At 42.2% G+C, this 21,656-nt stretch overlaps 2 protein-coding genes across 5 annotated transcripts in view; both read left to right on the top strand.

The window, feature by feature from the left end:
• RTEL1 (regulator of telomere elongation helicase 1) overlaps nt 1-4,173 on the top strand; it is a 197,303-nt gene extending 193,130 nt beyond the window's left edge. For 2 of the 3 annotated variants that reach the window (XM_040439096.1, XM_040439095.1), the window contains 2 exons: nt 2,995-3,098; nt 3,219-4,173. In XM_040439096.1, coding sequence (XP_040295030.1) covers nt 2,995-3,098; nt 3,219-3,296 — 182 coding nt within the window. In that variant the 3' untranslated portion in view covers nt 3,297-4,173. The remainder of the gene's footprint in view (nt 1-2,994; nt 3,099-3,218) is intronic. The other variant, XM_040439097.1, reaches the window with a different exon arrangement.
• A 1,598-nt stretch (nt 4,174-5,771) lies between these two features.
• On the top strand, nt 5,772-20,206 carry TNFRSF6B (TNF receptor superfamily member 6b). 2 transcript variants are annotated; one of them, XM_040439117.1, is made up of 4 exons: nt 5,772-5,786; nt 13,211-13,338; nt 18,615-18,987; nt 19,594-20,206. In XM_040439117.1, exons 2-4 carry the CDS (start codon nt 13,315-13,317, stop codon nt 19,851-19,853), a joined length of 657 nt encoding a protein of 218 aa, XP_040295051.1. In that variant the 5' UTR covers nt 5,772-5,786; nt 13,211-13,314; the 3' UTR covers nt 19,854-20,206. The 2 variants fall into 2 exon arrangements, with proteins under 2 accessions (XP_040295051.1, XP_040295052.1); XM_040439118.1 differs by lacking the exon at nt 5,772-5,786 and having other exon boundaries at nt 13,056-13,338; nt 19,651-20,206.
• The last annotated feature ends 1,450 nt before the right edge of the window (nt 20,207-21,656 follow it).

The raw sequence follows: 21,656 nt of genomic DNA, 5'->3' as shown, positions 1-21,656 counted from the left end.
TTTCTGGCCTTTACAGTAGATGGCCTGTTCTCAAGCTAATAACCGAAATACAATGATTGATAGATGAGTAAAATGTACAGATATGTGATTCATAAGAGCAACTTAAATGACCATGAGTCTTATGTAAATTAATACAGGTAGCATAATTAGAATTACAATAAATTAATTGCAATAGCTTTACTGTAGGGGCAACATAGTCCCAATAAAATTGTCAGGATCAGTATTGTACAAATAGTTGTCATGCCCGGTACATACATGATTGGTAGCTGTAAGTGGAGCAGCTGAAGGATAGTGGACGTGACCATAGCAGTGGACAATTAAGGTAGGAAAAAGAACAGGCCAGGATAGATAGTACATATCAAGGTCAGTGCATGTAATCTATAACCATCAATTCCATAGGTGATTGTATATAAGCCCATTAATCCAGGATCTAGTTATCTGCCTTGTATAGGTTATTGTTTGAGTAGCAGACCGCTTGCTAATAAGCCCATTTATATATTATCTACTTCTATGTTATGTATAGGTCATTATAGATAGTAAATCACTATTGACTAATGTTTAATAGGCGATCCATGATGAGGCATAAGACTTATGGTATGTTCAATAGAAGTCCTATAGAAACGCACAAGACCAGGGGAGGATATCAAAATGAGATTCCAGCAGGGTAGGTGCAGGTAATGTTTAAAGCTTACAAAGTCTGAAGCACTTCAGGCATGATCCGACTGCTTCGAGTGCTAGTCTAAAAGGCACAAGTTAAATATAACCCTCTATGTGCACCGGTATGGGGCGGCCAATCATAGCCCTACCCCACATCACAATAGACAGGGCGGGGAGTGTCCGTCTGTTCTAATCTTAACTCAGATGTCTCAATGTCCGAGATAATGCTTTTGTTCCTCATTAGTTTGGGAAAGAGGGAGTGAATTAACCAGGCCCGGGGGGATTGCAGCTCTCAAAGCGCAGAAAACAGTTTTTATCTGTGGGTTTAATGTGTATATATAAAAACTGGAGTGTGTCATCTTCTTCAGAAGCACATCAAGGAAGGAGACCTCATGTCCATGGTGAAGGATATGGATTCGACGCTCGAGTTGATATCCTGGTGGAACCTGTACAAGTCATCAGAAGTACCTTGCCAAAGGCAAAACCTAGTCGATAATAAACTGTACCCACAGTAGAGCATGTTTCCTAAATAATATGTGTACACAAAATTCTCTTTGAACGAGTTCATAAAACTAATGGCGAAGGTAGATGCCATGTTGTACCCCATAGCTGTCCCAGAAACCTGTACCTAAAATTTATCTTCAAAAAGAAAGTAATTGCTTTTTAGAACAAAATTTAATTAAGTAATTTTCCTCTGGAGTGAAATCTAGATACCTCTCAAGGACTTCTTTGACCCAGGCAATGCTCTCTTCTGTAGGTATATTAGTATATAGACTAGATAGAATCAGGCTAATTTAACTTAGGCCCCATTCACACAACCGTATTTTAGGTCTGCATTTTTTGGATGCAGACCCATTCATTTCAATGCGTCCGCAAAAAATGCAGACAACTCCGTGTGCTCTCCTCATTCGTATGTCCGTTCTGTAGTCCCGCAAAAAAAGATAAAACATGTCCTATTCTTGTCCCTTTTGCGGACAAGAATAGGCATTGTTACAATGGATCCGCAAACAAAATGGATGCAACACGGATGTCATCCATATGTTTTGCGGATCGTAAAATACATACAGTCATGTGAATGCATACTCTTATGAATGATGTATCTGTACGTTTTACTCCTCTATGTGAAGAAAGTAGATTGCGGCTGTGCTCACCTGTGTATACGTCACAATAGGAGGCACGGACAGAGCTGGGAACTCTTCATTGTATTTCTGTTTTTAGCTTGAGAAAGGGCCCGAAACGATGCGGTTCTGATGTCTGACCTACTTACAGCTGAATAAAATAAAGATACGCAAGTTGAAAATGTTAGTGTGCCGTCTGAAATTATTATATTTAGCTTACTTTCGGATCCTTGAGTGGAGAAGGGCCAACAAGGGACATGCGCCTAACAAAAGCAAAATCCTTTTGATGATGGCTGTGGTCGTTTGATTGAACCCTTCTCCCTGGCGACTAGTCCGATCATGGGTGACCCTTCTGCCTGGGGGTCTTCAATTACAGGTACCTTTGCCCTTCCATTATCTCCATAAACCCCTAACAGGGTATGTAGGAAAGGGTCTCTGCATTGGAAAGTTCTTTAAAAGTTACTGAATCTAGTTGCAGTAAACAGTAAGTATATTTTGGGGCCATAGTGTTGTGACCACAAGGGAATGAATGAACTGAGAGATTTCTAAAAATTTTCCCTTAAAAAAAAAAACAAAAAAAAGATTTTCTCGCTGGACAGATTCTTGTAATGCCTGGTGATACCCCCCAGTGGAGTGATTCTGGTAAGGAGCCCCAAGTCTGGCAGGAACTACATACAAGGAGAGGGAAATCAGCAGAAAGCAGAAGTAACTTACATAAGTTTACACTACTCCCCCAGCAGGCGCTCCGTCATCCTGCCTGCTGTGACAGGATATGTGATTTAAAGGAAACCAGCGGTTTGGTTACCGGGAGAAGCTTTATCCAAAAAACCCTTGACCTATCCCCTTATGCAACTTCTTAACTTGGGAAACTGGAGTGACTTCTACATTAGGATGAGTTCACACCTCAGTTATTTGATCAGCTATTTCCATCAGTTATTGTGAGCGAAAACCAGGTGCTGGTCAAAAAGACTGAACAGGTGCAGATTGATCTGAGTAGGCTTTACTCCTGGTTTTGACTCTCAATAACTGATGGAAATAACTGATCAAATAACTGAAGTGTGAACTCAGTCTTGGCTGCCATGACCCAGCTTTCCCAGAATCCTCAAGGACACATGCACCTCCTACCCCAACCCCACATCCAGGCTCAATGGCTTATAATGGTGCCTATCAGAGTGAAAGGAGCGCTTTAAAAAAAAATGTCGTGTTTTTTTTTTTCCAGAGGGTCCAACCTGCCCATACTGCAAAATGAAAGGGTCTGTGCCTTTTAAATGCTCATCATGCAACTTCTATTGTTGCAAAGCATGCTGGGATCAGCTACTAAAGGTTCGTCGACCTTAGTTGGTGGAGGGGTGGGATGTGCAGGCCTTTAAATATTTAGGACTATGTCATGCATGTCTGGACATGTTCTCCAGGGATTTTTACATTGATTTTTATTTTTTTCAGACGACCAAGCTGTGTCCGGCCTGCAAAAGTAACGTCAAGAAGCATCAACTGGCGCAGATGTTCTTCTTGTCCTCTTAGGGTCAGAGGCGGTATTTCAGTGGAATACATGGACTTGACCACACAATGTGCCGTAATCCTGGTTCTGCAGTGGGAAATGCATTACTGTAGAAATTCTACCTCCCTTACAATTACATGGAGGAGTTTCCTATACAGTAATTCAACGCTATAGCCATCAGACAGTTGATTAATAAGGAATTCCTCATGTTATTGCAGCTTCACCCGATGGTGGCAGGACTGATGTTGCATCTCTCTGAATTCTTCTCTTCCATTAGATAATTTTCGTTTGGCAATGTCTACTTCTTGGAAAGCTGGATGACAACCAATATGGCAGCTAGTATAGCTCCCATAAATGTCATCCAGGTTCCCTGAATCCTCGATATGCCTTTCAGGGGTCTGGGAGTGCTGGGTTACATCCGATTTGAGGGGGCGGTAATGATGGCCATATTCAAAGTGGGAAAACAACTCTATAGATACCAGTGATGTTTTAATTTTTTTGGGGGGAAGGGCATTTTAAGATATTTCTTCCTATATTCTTTAATGGGACTGTCCGCTTTTTTATATTGCTGACTCCTCAGCTGTTTAAAAGAGCACTCGTACGAGGATAGGTCATCAATATTTAAAAAAAGCAGACAACCTCTTTAAAGGGACTACAGAAACATGACTGCTTTCTTCCAGCAACAGCGCCACATCTGCTCACAGATTGTGTGTGGTATTGCAGAAGTTCCATACAAAGCCTGTGGAGAGGTGTGGCACTGTTCGAAGAAACTAGCCATGTTTTTGTAATCATTTGCAACCAGTTTAAAATGTTTTAGAGGGATTTTCCGGGACTTAGAAATTTATGCAGGATAAATCAAGAATATCTGATCAGTGAGGTCCGACTCCCAAGACACTGCAGATCAGCTGTTGGAAGGGGCCACGCTAGAGATGAACAAAACGATTTTACAAAAAAAAAACATTTGATACCTTCTATACAGTATTAAAATGTATGGGCTCCGATGAGCCGAATTAAGTTTTTCATAAAGTCGCGCAAGACTTTGTTGAATAACTTTGTTAATTGATTATTACAGTGAAAAACCTTGGAACCAAACTCCTCTTCGGTTCCAAGGTATCACTCAGAACCGAAGCCTAGTTCGGTTCCAAGTTTTGAAGTGGTTTTTCCTTGTAATAGTCAATTACTGAAGTTATTCAACGAAGTCTAGTGCGACTTTGTGAATAACTCACTTCGGCTCATCGGAGCCCGTGCATTCTAAAACTGCACGGAGACGAATCTCCGTACAGTATTATAACGAATTGTTTAGCTAAACGGTTTCGGAAGTAGCATCCAAAGCTCGCTTTGCTCATCTCTAGGCCACTCCTGTGACGTCAAGTCCTCTGGTCACATGGCCTTTGTGAAGGTCAGTCCTATTCAGGTAAATAGGATTGAGCTGCAATACCAAAAACAGCCATTATACAGTGTATGGCGCTGCGCTTGGTGTACCAAGTAGACTGCAGCACTGAGGCCCCTTCAAACAGCTGATCGACATGGGTGCCGGAGTCAGACCACCCTCCAATATTGATGACCCATTCTAAAAATAGGCCCTTAATATTTAAGTCCCAGAAAACTCCTTTAAAACTGGAAGTATTCTTGAACTATTAAGTAGTAAAAAATAATTTAATCTGGCATTATATTCCAGATTATCAAATGTCATGGATTACCAAATGATTTTAGAAAATGATATAGAAGTTCCTTGTAAAATTAGATTACGGGTCAGATTTAAGTGCCTGTATAAAACTTATTGGACTGTCAGGACAGACTTTCTGGACTGTTGGATACAGGGTTAAAGGCTCTGACAGTTTATGGCAGTGAAGTGGTTACATAACGCTGATTTATCGTCATCGGTTTTAGAAATGTAAGATGTTTATTTACCAGAGGCAGTCATCCGGGTTCAGTGCTCTTTGGCTGCTGGGGACTCTTGGGTCCATAAACATGGAGTTAGGTGGCATGTCAGGTTATTACAAACAGACCGAAAGTGATGTATGTGTATATAACCTTTTATTATCTGCAGACTAAATTGTACATTTTGTAATAAATTATTTGATAAAGTTTCAGTTTTTGCAATTCAATCGATTTGTTTTTTTGACGGTATCTTAAAGGGACACTGCACCTTTAAAAAAAATGTATTTCCTCATTTTTAGACCATTGGCAGGTAAGAAACCTAATGAGACAATATTGAATAGCAGTCTGGATTCAAGCCTATGTAATACATTTTTGAGTACTGCTTTGGATGTGATTTAGAGCATAAAGGCCCCTTTACATTGTCATATTATCGAAACGCTTGTTTATCGGGTAATAAGCTCGTTTGTGCGGTCACCTATATCATCTTTTGCCGCCAGCAGATCGTGGCGTCTAAACACACTCTGCTGCCGGCAAACAGCTCTGTATGGGGACAAGTGATGGCATTAGCTATCCCTCTTCCCTGCGTACCGTGGAGGAGATTGCTGCATGTAAATGATTAGTGAAGTTACTACGTTCAAAAGTGTTTGCCTGGGAATTAACCCCTCTTTTTATTTTATAGCATAAAGAGCAACGGAGACGGAACAGCATTGGCAACATTGGGGGTTCAGGGAGGGTAGGAATTTTTATTTTTTTGTGGCCCATTTTTTTTTTTAAATTGAGCCCAGCGAAAACCCTTTTAAAGGGGCTGTCCAGAAGTGTTAAAAGATCTGATTATTTTTCTCTTACAAAAACAAGGCCGCTCTTGTCCATAGGGCTGTGTCCTGAGCTGCAGTACGAGAGATTTCAGGAAAAAAGAAAAAGCATACCCTTTAAATTTTGTAATGCTGCTTATACGTGTATATTGCACGTACCTTGTCGAGAGTATGATGCATGACTGATAGGCAGTATCCGGCCCTGTGAGCTGTGCAGGTTAAACTGATGTAAACATGTAATTGCGCAATGTGAAATAAAAAATAATTACTAATCTCCTCTAATTACTAATCTCCTCGTGATGGAATTGCCGCAATATCAACATTACAGTAATATGTCATAGAGCAAAATCACACCAGAAAGGGCAAGAAGTGACCCGATTCAAGTAGTTATATAACTGTCCATAAAGGGTCAGTATTATAGTAGTTATATTTGTGTGTGTGAGGCAGTATTATAGTAGTTACTTTCTTGCACATAGAGGACCGTATTACTACACATAGGCTGATATCCTTTTTGTTATTTGCCTTATGGACAGTATATTTCTATGTCATCCTTGTTTACAATGTGTTAAAACGTGTATCTACACTGTAAAATGTTTAATAAAAAAGATCTGATTCGAAAAGTAAGACGGTGTAAGATTATACAGTCTTAACACTTCCCTGGGTTGGGGTTTTAAATATGGCACCAGCTCAGGAGCTGAGCGGGTACCATAGGGGGAGGGTGCCTGGCGTTTTGCCCAGTAGATACCTGTCGTCAGTGGTAAACCATTGCAGTCTGAAGTAGAAGTGATCTAATGATTGCATGTTGAAGCCCCCTAGGGGGCTAAAAATAGTTTTTAAAAAATAAGTAAAGAAAGAAAAGTTTTTAAAAATATAAAAAAAATAATCAAATCGCCCCTTCCGCATATAAAATCCCGGTCCTCTTCTGTATATATAAATAAACAATTAAAGAACGCGTGAACGAGACCAAAAGCATACACACATGAATTGTGTAGCACCTCTAGATATCTAAAATATACGATTTGTTTAATTCCAGGAAAAATCACAATATACATACAAATTAATTTTTTTTTAATTACACAAACTGCAAGGACAAACTGATCCTGACCCGAGGTAAGGTGCAGGATGGACCTGTATAAATAAGGGTCTGTCTATAACCACCCAAAGTAATTACAGTCACCAGTGATCAGAAAAAAAATAAGGCCTCATGCACACGACCGTTGTTTTGGTCCGCATCCGAGCCGCAGTTTTTGCGGCTCGGGTGCGGACCCATTCACTTCAATGGGGCCACAAAAGATGCGGACAGCAAAAAAAATTTGTGAAGTGAGAAATAAAAACCAGTCATGACCTTTGGAAGGCAGGGAACAAAAATGAACCAGTGAAAATTGTTGATAATGGGAAAGGGTTAGAAACTGCTCCAGATTTATCACAGTTAGAGATGAGCGAATTTCATATTTTGAAATTCGTCCACACTTCGTTTGATGGTAAAAGGTGAATTGCGTTATGGATTCCGTTACCACAGACCATAAGGCAATTCTATAACGGAATGCCTTTAGAGGCATTCCGTTATTTATTCCGTCGTAATAGAAGTTTATGGGCTGCAAAACGGATCCATCCTGTTTCCGTTATGCAGGGGAGTCCTGTGCATAACGGAAACGGGACGGATTAGTTTTGCAGCCCATAGACTTCTATTATGCCTCTAAAGGCATTCCGTCATAGAATTGTGTTATGGTCCGTGGTAACGAAATCCATAACGCAATTCACCTTTTGCCAGCAAACGAAGTGTGAACGAATTTCATAAGCGGAAATTCGCTCATCTCTAATCACAGTAGCTGGATGATGAATATGGCTCATCTTTACAGCATCAGTCAAGTTAGTTCAGATTAAGAAATGAGTCACCAATTTAGCACGTTTTTTCCATGCACGCCCCCTTTCAGTTGAGGCCAAAAAAGTATGGAAAAGTGTTGGGCTACATGCACACGACCGTATGTGTTTTGCGATCCGCAAATTGCGGATCTGTAAAAGAAAAAGGATGACATCCGTATGCCATCTGTTTTTTTTTTTTTTTTGGAGGATCCATTGTAACAATGTCTAAAACGGACAAGAATAGGACATGTTCTATTTTTTTTTTGCGGGGCTACGGAACGGACATACCGATGCGGACAGCACACTGTGTGCTGTCCGCATTTCTTGCGGACCCATTAAAATGAATGGGTCCACATCCTATCTGGAAAAAAACGGAACGGACACGGAAACAAACCACGTTCGTGTATGTGGTGTAAAGCACGTGGCAGTTCACAAATCACACTAGAATTCTGACTCATTTTGTCTCCGCTTTGCCTTGAGAAACATGACATGGCTTTTTGGTATTCTTTCAGTGTTAGTCATGGATCGCCCCTCCAGGCGCTGCACTAGTTATAAGTGGTGTATCTGTTTTTCTGGTTACGATACATTCCCTCAAAAGGAAATGGTGTTCTGGGTAGTCAGTGCAGGGAATCAGTAAGAATGATTTACCATAAGTGTAAATGTCAGTATAATAATCACAATACTGGAAACATTTGGGAAGTACAGACATGGGTACCGAGATTTCATATTGCACAGTTTGGAGTTTTGAAATATGAAATATTTTGCACATTAGATGACCCAAAGCCAAATGTTTTAGTTATGTCCCCCCCACACCCATTTGTTTATACTAGATGTTTCTTAAAGAGCCCATTCATGTGTGTAGTATTTATTTATTTATTTTTCTGTAGTACAAGATATACCGGTAATAATAATCTACCTCATATCCATATATCTATTTCTCACATTTATATGTACAGTATGTCTCATGTTTCTCATATCAAATCTTTCTCATAATTTGTCTGATATCTATCTCTTATCTATCTCATATCTACAGTATCTATCGATCTCCTATCAAACTGTTATCATATCTATCTCTGTCTAAAAGACGCTAATAAATCTTATACATTATCTATTCTATTTTGTATCTACGAATCTATGGATACGTTCACACTGGCGTTTTGCCTTTCTGTTTGTGAGATCAGTTTCAGGGCTCTCACAAGCGGTCCAAAACGGATCAGTTTTGCCCTAATGTATTCTGAATGGAAAAGGATCCGCTCAGAATGCATCAGTTTGCCTCCGTTCCGCCTCCATTCCGCAATGGAGGCGGACACGCCTGACGATGCGGAGGCAAACGGATCCGTCCTGACACACAATGTAAGTCAATGGGGACGGATCCGTTTTCTATCACACAATCTGGCACAATAGAAAATGGATCCGTCCCCCATTGACTTTCAATGGTGTTCAAGATGGATCTGTTTTGGCAATGTTAAAGATAATACAAACTGATCCGTTCTGAACGGATGCATGCAGTTTTATTATCGGTGCAGATCCATGACGGATCCGCACTAAACGCGAGTGTGAAAGTAGCCATCTGTCTGATCCTCAAAACATGGATACTAGGCATGTGCACCCAGCATCATGGTGCGGGCTTATTGACTTCATGCGATCTACATGTTGTGGCCAAAGGTAGGACATGTCACACACGAACCCGGAAGCACACCTCTTTGGCCACAACAGTGGGTCCAATCCATGATGTGGGGTGCACACACCCAGTGTTTCTGTTTTGCAGATCAGTTTGTGGTCCACAAATTGGACACGGGCATGTGAATTCACCTTTAGGCCTCTCTCACACTGCCGTTTTTTTTTTGTTTTGCGGGCCGTTTTTTGCGTTCTGTATACGGTCCATATACGGAACCATTCATTTCAATGGTTCCGCAAAAAAAAAAACGGAATGTATGCATTCCGTTTCCGTATTTCCGTTTTTCCAATCCGTTGAAAGATAGAACATGTCCTATTATTGCCTGCAAATCACGTTCCGTGGCTCCATTGAAGTCAATGGGTCCGCAAAAAAAATGGAACACATACGGAAATGCATCCGTATGTCTTCCGTATCCGTTCCGTTTTTGCGGAACCATCTATTGAAAATGTTATGCCCAGCCCAATTTTTTTCTAAGTAATTACTGTATATGCCATACGGAAAAACGGAACAGAAAGACGGAACTGAAACAAAAAAAAACGTAACAACTGATCCGTGAAAAACGGACCGCAAAATACTGAAATAGCCAAACGGTAGTGTGAAAGAGGCCTTAGTCTGTTGTCAGCCAAACTAGCCTTTTTCAGTGGGAGTGATATACAGGCTAAGGCTACTTTCAGATCAGTTTCAGGGCTCTTACAAGCGGTTCAAAATAAGGATCTGGAGGCGGACACCAAAACACTGCTTGCAGCGTTCGGGTGTCCGCCTGACGATGCAGAGCCAAACGGATCCGTCCTGACTTACAATGTAAGTCAATGGGGACGGATCCGTTTTCACAGACACAATATGGTGCAATTGAAAACGGATCCGCCTCCCATTGACTTTCAGTGTTAGTCAAAACGGATCTGTTTGCATTATCATGAACAAAAAAATTAATAAAATACAAGCGTTTGCATTATAGTTGTGGATCCGTCTGTGCAGATACCAGACGGATCCGCACCTAACGCAGGTGTGAAAGTAGCCTAAGGCTACATTCACACGACCGTAGTGTTTTGCGGATTACAAAACACGGATAACGGCCCGTGTGCGTTCCGCAATTTGCGGACTGCACATGCCGCAGCTATCATAGAAAATGCCTATTCTTGTCTGCAATTGCGGACAAGTGGGGCCGTGGAACGGAACTACGGATGCGGAAAGCACACAGTCTTTTGCTGTCCGCATCCATTGAAATGAATTGGTTCGCACCCGTTCCGCAAAATTGCGGAACAGATGCGGACTCATTCATACAATCGTGTGAATGTAGCCTAATGTGCATGATCCCAGCCTTAGATTGCAACCTACAGCGCAGACAGGAATCCTATTCTTTCCAAAGCACTTGCGAAAGACTCAGACTTACGCATGCGCTGCAGGTTCAAACTCCACGATTGGATTACATGCCCAGGGTACAGCACATGAACCTGGAAGTAGCGCCTGCACAGGATTGAGGCGGATCTCGGATAACCTTTTTAAGCCCTTAGTGACCACTAATACGCCTTTTTACTGACGTAAACAACGGGGGTTTTAGATAAACGGCTCGGTTTAATCAATCATTACATGTACCCAAAATGGTGCATTAAAAACTATAACTTATCCTGCAAAAAATAAGACCTCATACAAGTACATTGATAAAAAGAAACCAAAGTTATAGCTCATGGAATGCGATTTAAAAAAAATGTGCGTGGTCACTAAGGGGTTAAGGGAAGTTGAGAAAAATTGAGTCCTCAACTATTCAATGGCTAACTGAAAAGATGACTACATAATAGCCATTGAGCCTGCCTAGGCAACTTCATCAGGCGTGGTTTAACTTCTTAGCGACAGCCAATACACCTTTTTACGGTGGTCCAGTCTAAGCTGTAACGGAGCGGCAGAAGAGTTGATCCGGGCTGTTTAACCCCTTAGATGCTGCTGACTCTATCTCCTGTGCATGCAGGGCCAGAGCCTCCAGTGTGTCTCAGCAGGTTGTGCCTTTCTGCTGCAGCCTACTGGTGGATGTTAGCATAGCAATGTATTTTAGAACCGATCAAAAGATCGGCTATTATAGCGCCCTTGTGGGACTATTGGTTAAAAAAGAAAAAGTTTTATTTAAAAAAAAATGTAAGTAAAAAAAAAAAAGACACCTCTTTCAATTGAAAAATAATATCTCCTTCACATTTTTGGTATTGCCATGTCTGTAATGATCAGAACTACACAATTATCATGAAATTTATCCCGCGTGGTGAACGCCATAAAAAAAAGCCAGAATTGCTGGTTTTTGCTTATTTGCCACCAAAAAAAACAGAATAAAAAGCTATCAAAGTGTTATGTACACAGTAATCGTACTGACCCAGAGAGTAGAGGTTATCATGTTAGTTATGCCGAAAAATTTATAATGTATAAACTCTGTGGTAGTATTGCTGTTTTTTTTCCCCATTCCCCTCCCAGAAAGAGTTAACAACGGTAAGTTATTTGTACCCCAATATGGCACCATTAAAAATTACTACTTGTCCCGCAAAAAATGCCCTCACACGGCTACATTGACGGAAAATGTAAAAAAAAATTTTTATAGCTCTTTGAAGGTGATGATGGAAAAAAAAAAAGGAAAAAAAAAACGCTTGGTCTTTAAAGATGTTTTCCGAGACTTGGAACTCATGCACACCACCGTTGTTTTGGTCCACATCCGGGATGCGGACCCGTTCACTTCAATGGGGCCGCAAAAGATGCGGACGGCACTCCGTGTGCTGTCCGCATCCCTTCCGTGGCCCCGCAAAAAAAATATAACATGTCCTATTCTTGTCCGTTTTGCCGACAAGAATAGGCATTTCTACAATGGGCTGCCTGGTCCGTTCCGCAAATTGCGGAAGGCACACGGGCGGCTTCCTTGTTTTGCGGACCGCAAAAAAACGGAACAGTCATGTGCATGAGGCCTTGGATACATCGAGGATACCATGACCTGCAGTAGGAGTCGGGTATTAAAAACAATACAGATGAAGATTCATCCAAGAAATACTGGACCTAATTTATAAGTTGGCTGTGTGCCGCTCAGGATTGGAACTAGGTCATCCACTGGCGTCACCTGTGTGAACGTCGCCTCAATCGGGGATCTACAAGAAGGAGGTACTTACAGAAAGTACAGGGTGCATTCTTTAAGCCCTTCATGTTTGGAATGCACAAGTGCAAAACTTTGACAGGTTGGATTAAAGCGGTATGATGTCTTTTAGATATTAAAACTTCACTTTCATAAGAGCCTTCTTGTGTTCTAAACGATTTCACAATCCCAGAAGAAGTATTATGTATATTGGTGTAGTAACCTTGTGAATGCTAGGAGTAGGTAATTACCTAGTTTAAGGCATCTTGTATGACTAAGTTGGTGGCATTTAATATTCCTTAGTTGTGGATGTCACATAGCTAAAGGGGGAAGATTTAGCTAACCCTGTGGCTCAAAGTAACAAATTGGGGCATTCCCTAATTACGTGCTGAGGATGACTCACTATGAATGGTCTGGTGTATATAACAATCTGGGGCTCACCAAACACACAGGAGCACAGAAGGTGAGGGAAGCCGTGGCTGAAGGGGGAGTAGAGCTGTGCACAGAGGAGGGGACAAGGGCTGTGACTGCAGGGACGTAGGAAGTCAGGCAGTGTTCTGTGGGACATGGCTATAGAAGTACTGTAGGACGTAGATCTTCAAGTAGTAAAGCTCTGGGACCATGTATTCATGATGACTCTTGCTTTCTGCACCAGGTACTTCCCGCCATCTGTCACCTGAAATGAGGAGCTGATAACTGACTACAACAAGATGATATACTCTAGCAAAGCCCAGGTAAGGAGGTCACATCACTCCTATGACTTGTCTATTGCCTATTGACTGTCACATGTATCTTTATTGCCACTATGAGATGCTCATGTGTTTTGAACAAATAAAGAAATATTTCAGAGTATTCCAGCTCACCATGAAATCCCTCTGCACGGAACAGACTAGACCGGTCCTTGGCGTATAAACAGAATAAACGATTATTAAACTTTGGTTACAATCCAGTTAAACCGACATGATCTCCCTCCACCGCTCGGTTAACATGTTTCGAACCAACCAGGTTCTTTCTTACAATCAGGTTCTGAGTAAGAACCTGGTTGGTTCGAAACATGTTAACCGAACGGTGGAGGGAGATCATCTCTGTTTAATTGGATTGTAAACGAAGTTTAATAAAGAAGTTGCCAACATTTTATCCTGGATGCTGGAACTTTTTCTTCTGCTCATGTGTATGCACAGTTTATTGTATGGCTATGTAGCCAGTGATCAGTTTGCAAAAATACATTTATAGCCAACTTTGGTTTTACTCTTATGCAGCCCTGTGTGTCTCCAGGGTTGGAGATTAAAGATAAACCCTGTGTACAGGAGCTGTAAATGTAAAATGCTAGATCTTTAACTAAAGAGAATTTCACACTTGGGAGAACCAACTACAGGAACTGGTGACTGTCATTTTTATGTTTCCTTTCACTTCCATTCTGCTGCTGTAAGACTGCACATGTCCATCCACTGCATACTAATAAAGGAGTCCTAGGGGACTGCGCTACTACTGTATATTGCTGAGCTTGGGAGTCGGATGGATGCATCCGCAGTGCAGATTCACACGACTGTGCTCTGTCCATGTGTTGGCCATGGCTCCCCTGACCCGAACTTGACTGCATTATAGTTTTTTTGTGATACAGTGAGTTGTTTCCCATGTTGGCCAAAAAGTTTCATATCTGTCTAATCTGACCAGAGAACCTTATTCCAAGTCCATTTGGTGAACTCCAAACTTGTTTTATTTTTCTTCAAGTAATGTTTTTATTTTTTTTCTTGCTATTCCTCCATAAAGTCTGTGGCGTTTACAGCTTTATAAAGGTCTTATGATCCACTTTGGATCTTTGGAGCTTCTTCAGTGTTACCATTGGTTTCTTCGTTAAATCTGATAAATGCCCTCTTTGCCCGATCTGTGCGTTTTGGTGGACAGCTTTCTCAGGTTTGTAGCTGTGCCATAGTCTTTTTATTTAACGGATTTAATGTTGCTCTGTGGGATATAAAGCTTGGGATATTATTTTATAACCCAACCCTGATCTATGCTTTGCCACAATTTTGTCTCTGACCTGTTTGGAGAGCTTCTTGGTCTTCATGTTGCTTGCTTTGTAGTGTTAGAGACACAGGAGCCTTTCAAAACAGATGTGTTTATACTGTCATGTGACAGATCATGTGACACTTCAGGAAGCGCGTTATTCAACTAATTTTATAACTTAGGTTAGAGCAGGGCTCGACAAATCCCAGGTCGCCATGGCAATCAGGAATTTTGTCCTGGCGCTTGGGTATTTGCCCTCACAATCTGGGGCGCTCCCGGCACACTGCTGCCTCTACGTGGACTTCTCGGACAGTCTGGCAGGGAAGGAGTGGTGGTGTGACCCGAGAGCGGGGTGGACAGGGTGGCATCGGGGGAGCGGAGGAGGTAGGTAGGACGCAGTGGGTCCGCATCATGTGGGCGTTCCTTCTCCCTGGCTGTAGCGCTGTCCAATCACAGCACAGCGCAGGGAGAAGGAACGCCCAGGAGAGAAGCTGATTTCTCCTCCCCATTGCTCCGATAGTAATTAGCATATGGAGCAGGAGACAGTAATGGGGCACGGCGGGCGAACGGAGCTGCACCCAGGAATAATAGTAAGTGCTGGGACATCTCTGGGCGCTGCTCTGTGTAGCCTGCTACTTAAAGTCTGGACCCATATAAGGTCGTCTTTAACGCATAATACAGGAGGCAGGTGCCGGCAGCAGAATCACATAGCCGGCACCCTGTGCCCCCCGCCCCCCCCAATTAAAATCATTGGTGGCACAGTGTGTCCTCCCCTCTCAACCCCCCAGTATTAAAATCATTGGTGGCAGTGGCCACAGGGTCCCCTCTGCCCCTCTTCATTGGTGGTGCAGTGGCAGCTTCTGATCGGAGCCCCAGCAGTGTAATCCTGGGGCTCCGATCGGTTAACATGGCAGCCAGGACGCTACTGAAGCCCTGGCTGCTATAGTCAGCTCCCTGCTGCCCTGTGCACAAAGCCCAGGGCAGCAGGGAGAGTGTTAAGTCCTATTCACCCTGATAGAGCTCTATTAGGGTGAATAGGACGAGGGATTAAAAGATCCCAGGTTCTGGCCCCTAAGGGGGAAAATAGTTATTAAATAAAAAGTGTAAAAAATAAAAAAATTAAGTTAAAAAAAAAACACCAAAATATTAAGTATAAATCACCCCCTTTCCCAATTTCACATATAAAATATATAAACAATAAATAAATAAACATATCACATATTGCCACGTCAGAAAAGTCCAAACTATTAAAATATTTTAAAAATCTATGCGGGGAACGCCGGAACAGAAAAATAAAAATAAAACTGCGCGATTTGCCATTTTTTTAAAATGCGGAATGCAGGTGGCTTTTTTTGTTTATTTTTATGCGTGGTATCGAGTATCGCAATACTTTTTTTATGGTATCGAAATCTAATCAAAAATTTGGTATCGCAACAACTGTACTCTTTACACTGCCACTGAATATGTGTGTGCGATTCTGTACACTGCCGCTGTATATGTGTGTGCGGTACTGTACACTGCCGCTGTATATGTGTGTGCGGTTCTGTACACTGCCACTGTATATGTGTGTGCGGTTCTGTACACTGCCGCAGTATATGTTGTTAATGCCCATGTTGTTTGGTTCTAGACTTCTTTATATGTTAATTTAAGAGGTGTTATTTTTCTCGCTGAAAATAAGGCTTTATAAGGTAAAAAAAAAAAACTGCTCCTAACTTTTTTAGCTGGCTCCTAGATTCCAAGGAAATTTGTCAAACCCTGGGTTAGGGTCCATTCACACGTCCGTAAGTGTTTTGCGGATCCGAAAATTGCGGATCCGCAAAACACGGACACCTGCAATGTGCGATCCGCAATTTGCGGATCCGCACATCACAGACACTATAATAGAAAATGCCTTTTCTGGTCCGCAATTGCGGACAAGAATAGGACATGTTCTATTTTTTCCAGGAACTAAATTGCGGATCCCGAAAAAACGGATGCGGATCCAGAAAATGCGGATGCGGATCCAGGAAATGTGGATTTGCATCCGATCCAGCCCCATTGAAAGTGAATGGGTCCACAAATACGAATGCGGACCCAAATTACAGACGTGTGAATGGACCCTTAGAGTGAGTTAGTTGATTGCACCAAACCATATTTAGGGGTTTCATAGCAAAGTGGGTAAATACACAGGCACTTTTCAGTTTTCTTTTGTTTGTTTTTTTGCTTTTTTTTGTTTTTTTCCTCTTACTGTAACAATATGAACTATTTTGTGAGGTCCATCACATAAAATCTACCGTATATACTCGAGTATAAGACGAGTTTTTTGGCACATATTTTTGTGCTCAAAAAGCCTCCTCGTCTTATACTCGAGTCTAGTCTAGCTCCGGTAATACAGGCAGTGCGGGGGGCGGCGCTCACTCACTGACGTCACGCGCATGCGCCGCCTAGTGGGAGAAGGCGCGTGACGTCAGTGAGTGAGCGCCGCTCCCCGCACTGCCTGTATTACCGGAGCAAAGACAAAGTAAGAATACTGCTGTGAGCGTCGGGGAGGGGGATCTGTGTATGGCACTGTAGGGGGATATGTGTATGGCACTGTAGGGGGATCTGTGTATGGCACTGTAGGGGGATCTGTGGATGGCACTGTAGGGGGATCTGTGTATGGCACTGTAGGGGGATCTGTGGATTGCACTGTAGGGGGATCTGTGGATGGCACTGTAGGGGGATCTGTGGATGGCACTGTAGGGGGATCTGTGGATGGCACTGTAGGGAGATCTGTGGATGGCACTGTAGGGGGATCTGTGGATGGCACTGTAGGGGGATCTGTGGATGGCACTGTAGGGGGATCTGTGGATGGCACTGTAGGGGGATCTGTGGATGGCACTGTAGGGGGATCTGTGGATGGCACTGTAGGGGGATCTGTGGATGGCACTGTAGGGGGATCTGTGGATGGCACTGTAGGGGGATCTGTGGATGGCACTGTAGGGGGATCTGTGGATGGCACTGTAGGGGGATCTGTGGATGGCACTGTAGGGGGATCTGTGGATGGCACTGTAGGGGGATCTGTGGATGGCACTGTAGGGGGATCTGTGGATGGCACTGTAGGGGGATCTGTGGATGGCACTGTTTAGGGGGGAGATCTGTGGATGGCACTGTTTAGGGGGGAGATCTGTGGATGGCACTGTTTAGGGGGGAGATCTGTGGATGGCTCCCTGTATTTAATGCAGAGTGTGTGTGTATATAATGCACACACTCTGCATTAAATACAGGGAGTCACCCTCTTGCAGATGTGTGTATATAATGTAGAGTGTGTGCATTGTATACACATACACTCTGCATTATAGCTGCATTTCCCACCCTAGTCTTATACTCGAGTCAATAATTTTTCCCATTTTTTTGGGGTAAAATTAGGGGCTCGGCTTATACTCGGGTCGGCTTATACTCGAGTATATACGGTAAATTAAAATAAATTTTAATCCCAAGATCTAATGCAACAAAACAGGAAAAATACCGGGGGGTCGGAGGAGGCGTTCACAAGGCACTGAGAAGTTAAGCTAGCTTTTTCTGATAGCTGCAGTCCAGCTCCAACAGTGGAAATCATTTGCAGCTTCATCTCTGTTCCTGATCCAATGAGATTCATGGCGACTTTGGCCGCCGCACTCCCAAAAATTGTGTGGCACTGCCTACATGTCAAATAATTGTTGCTGTAAGAGAATTGGGTTGCCACAACAGCAAACTGATGGCTACAAGATATCCAACACTGCTGGATTGCTTGCGACTGTCGTGTCCTTTTAGCCGTGCAATATGTGACTCAGCCATGTATCTCCAGTCTAATAGTATATCATGGGTGTCATTTTTATTTTTTTACTTCAGTCGACCTTCATCTATTTGCTATGTTTCTGACTTTTACTAATAGGGGTAAGATCCCAATAAGTGTGCCCCCCATTCCTGCCCTTACTTTACAGTTGAAAAATATGGAAATATTTTGGGGGATTTTGACACTAACGTGCCATCATTCTCTTGCCTGCAGCTTGTGGCCAGTTTATTTCTTGTAACGATGGCAATGGTAGACATGTTAACACCCACGTATCAATGGACAGATGAGACGGGCAAGACTATTATGTGTCAGAAGTGCCCACCCGGGACCTACATGGCTAAACATTGCTCTTCTGAAAGTGACACCGTATGCTTGGCGTGCCCAGAAGAGCATTATACCCAGTACTGGAATTACCTGGACAAATGTCGATTCTGCAACGTCCTCTGTCAGGAAGGAGAACAAGTGAAACACGAGTGCAATTCCACACACAACAGAGTATGCGAGTGCCAGCCTGGCTACCACCACAACGGCCACTATTGCGTCAAGGATCTACAGTGCAATTTTCAAGATGATACACAGGAGGAAGGTTAGTATGGAGTTATAAAGAAAAAAAATAATATAATTTATTGGGAAGAGTGTATTTATGCACAAGAGTTTAGCCGAGCAGTGTAGAACATGGTGGAGGGACGTTAAATAGTTTGGAAGATAGCTCTGGCCAAATTACTGTAAAATAAATGAACAAAACTTAGGGGTCTAGGGTGCAATATGGAGAGGAAGCTTCTCCAGGCCCTTTAAAAGGGTTTTTCAAGATTTTAACATTGATGACTTATCCTCTGGTCCGACATCTGGCCAATCAACTGTTTGAGAAGACATCGGCGCGTCTATGAGTGCCGCGGTCTTCTCACAGCTTACCAAGCACAGCGCCATACATCGTACACTGGCTGTGCTTGTTATCGCAGCTCAGCCCCATTCACTTCTATGGGGCTGAGATGCTCCGACCTAGGCCATGTGACCATTGAACTCACAGGTGCGCCGCTGCCTTTTCAAACAGCTGATCTGTCGGGGTCCTGGGGGTCAGACCCCCACCGATCAGATTCTGATGAAACTCCTGGTCATCAGTATAAAGCTCCTGAAAAATCCCTTTAGTAGCCTTTGTTTGCTGTCATATTATTGTCTTCTATTTTCTCCACAGATGATGAAGAATGTGACAATCTTGTAATAGATTATTTTGTGAATCTGAATATTACAGCGCACACCTTCCGGCGACTGGAACTCACAATTTTCAAGCACAAAGGAAGGAAGCCCATCAGCCAGAAAAGAATTCGGAACCTATTAAAGGCTTTCAAAAACATTGATCCAAAACACCCTCTGCTCCCACGCCTTCTGAAATCCTTACAAGAAGCCAACATTCACAGTTTAGAAAAAAAGCTGCGGAAGAGATTCTTAGAGTAGGAAGACTAGTGAGGTCTGAGAAGCAGCTGTACCTCCGCCTGAAGCAGGGCGGGCCATACCATTATTCCAGCTGTGGAATATCAAATATACCTTTTCTTGGTATCCTATTTGCTCCACTTTTGGAGATCCATTAAGAAAAGAAACTTTTTTCAATGATTTTACCATACTTTTTTAAATGTTTTCTGTGATTTTAATTCAAATTTTTTATTTTATTTCAGCACTGCCGCACATATATTACCTCTTACTGTTCCTTTAATTTATTATAACCCCACCTCCTTCATGCCATTGAATTTCATAAAGGTTTATGTTTAAAGGGTTTTACTATTTTTCACAATAAAAGTTATTTTATATAATTTTTATTCATTTTCTTTTGTGGTACCATAGTGAAGACTTTCAAGGCAGAGTTATGTGCCATCCAGAAAGATGTGTGGGGATCATTAGTAATGGATGCTGATAGATGTCACCCAGGAAAGAGACTAACATAAGTCAAGACTAGATAGAGCGAACATTCTTCCAAGGGGGTTCTCCTACTGACCATTAAATAGTTCATAAATGTATATTAAGTAGAGGTCTGACCTCCAAAACCCCATTTTTTGGCAAAATTAGTTGGTCACATACTATCGATAGATATAAATGGTAATGTCAGAAGCTGCTTATTGAGAACAGCCACAAACTTGTTTACTCTGTTTTTATTATTATATTTAAGGTTTTCAGGTATATCAGTACAGTTAACAATGATCATCAGTGGCATGAACAATAAAAAAAATTAAAAAAAAAGGGAAGTTACGCAGAACTCCAAATGCAAAGTTACTTCTGATAGCAAAACAAGTATGTTACATTGCAGTGCAAAGCCACATTGATCCATACACAAATTCCATTACTCCTTCTGTCAGTACAACCTACTACGTACAATAAAGGTGTAAGGAGTATTACAAACTGTCTTCAGTGTTCTGATTCTGCTTGCTGTTAACAAGATCTACAATCTCGGGTAACCTATTATATAAAGCATGTGAGATAAATAAGATAAAATAAAACTAAGGGAAAAACAGGAGGGAAGGGGGAAGAAAAAGTGTATGTTGTCAAAGAAAATCAGAATAGCTGTTAATTCTATGTGCTTACAAAGAACCCAAAATTCTGGAGAGTCAAGAAAAGTTAGTAAAGGATTGCATCTTTTCATGAACGTCTCGGACCTTTCTTGCTAGTCTGCTATCAATTCTTCCATTCTCAAAATGAATCGTAACTCCCTGGCCCATTCAAGCATTGTAGGAGGGGAACTGGATTTCCAGTGTCTAGGGATTACCATCCGCGCAGCAGCCAGGAAATACCTCAAAATTCCTTTCTTGACTTGAGCAAGAGAGCCAGGAATAAGGGACAGTAGGGTTAATTGAGACGTGTTGGGAATCATCTTGCCAGAGTATTTGGCATATATCTTCAGGATGTGATCCTAGAACGAGTGAACTGTTGGGCAACTCCACCATGTGTGTAGTAGGGACCCCCTATCATTTTTGCACCTCCAACATTGGTCCAAGACTGTGGGGAACATCTGATGTAAAATGGTAGGACAGTAATACCACCTAGAGAGAATTTTATAATTTTTCTCTTTTAACCTGCAACGCCAATGAGATTCCATAGGAGAACGTACATATCTTGTTTACCTCCTCCTCGATGAATTGGACCTGCAGATCAGATTCCCATTTATCAAAAAAAGGGGCCCTCCCCCCCCACTATGGAGGTCCAATAAAATCTTATACAATGTAGACAAAATACCTCTATTTTCTCCTGAGTGTAAGGTACATTTAGTCA

The sequence above is a fragment of the Bufo bufo genome, chromosome 6 (genome assembly GCF_905171765.1).
Source record: "Bufo bufo chromosome 6, aBufBuf1.1, whole genome shotgun sequence".
In the NCBI taxonomy this organism is placed as follows: domain Eukaryota; kingdom Metazoa; phylum Chordata; class Amphibia; order Anura; family Bufonidae; genus Bufo; species Bufo bufo.
The sequence above is the reverse complement of the archived record's forward strand: the minus strand, read 5'-3'. Positions and strand labels throughout refer to the sequence as shown.

Excerpts from the sequence above, each read along its gene's own strand:
- TNFRSF6B (XM_040439117.1), top strand. The coding sequence starts at position 13,315 with ATGATATACTCTAGCAAAGCCCAG. Across the intron at positions 13,339-18,614 it reads TATACTCTAGCAAAGCCCAG|CTTGTGGCCAGTTTATTTCT; the intron begins GTAAGGAGGTCA and ends TCTTGCCTGCAG. Across the intron at positions 18,988-19,593 it reads AGATGATACACAGGAGGAAG|ATGATGAAGAATGTGACAAT; the intron begins GTTAGTATGGAG and ends TTTTCTCCACAG.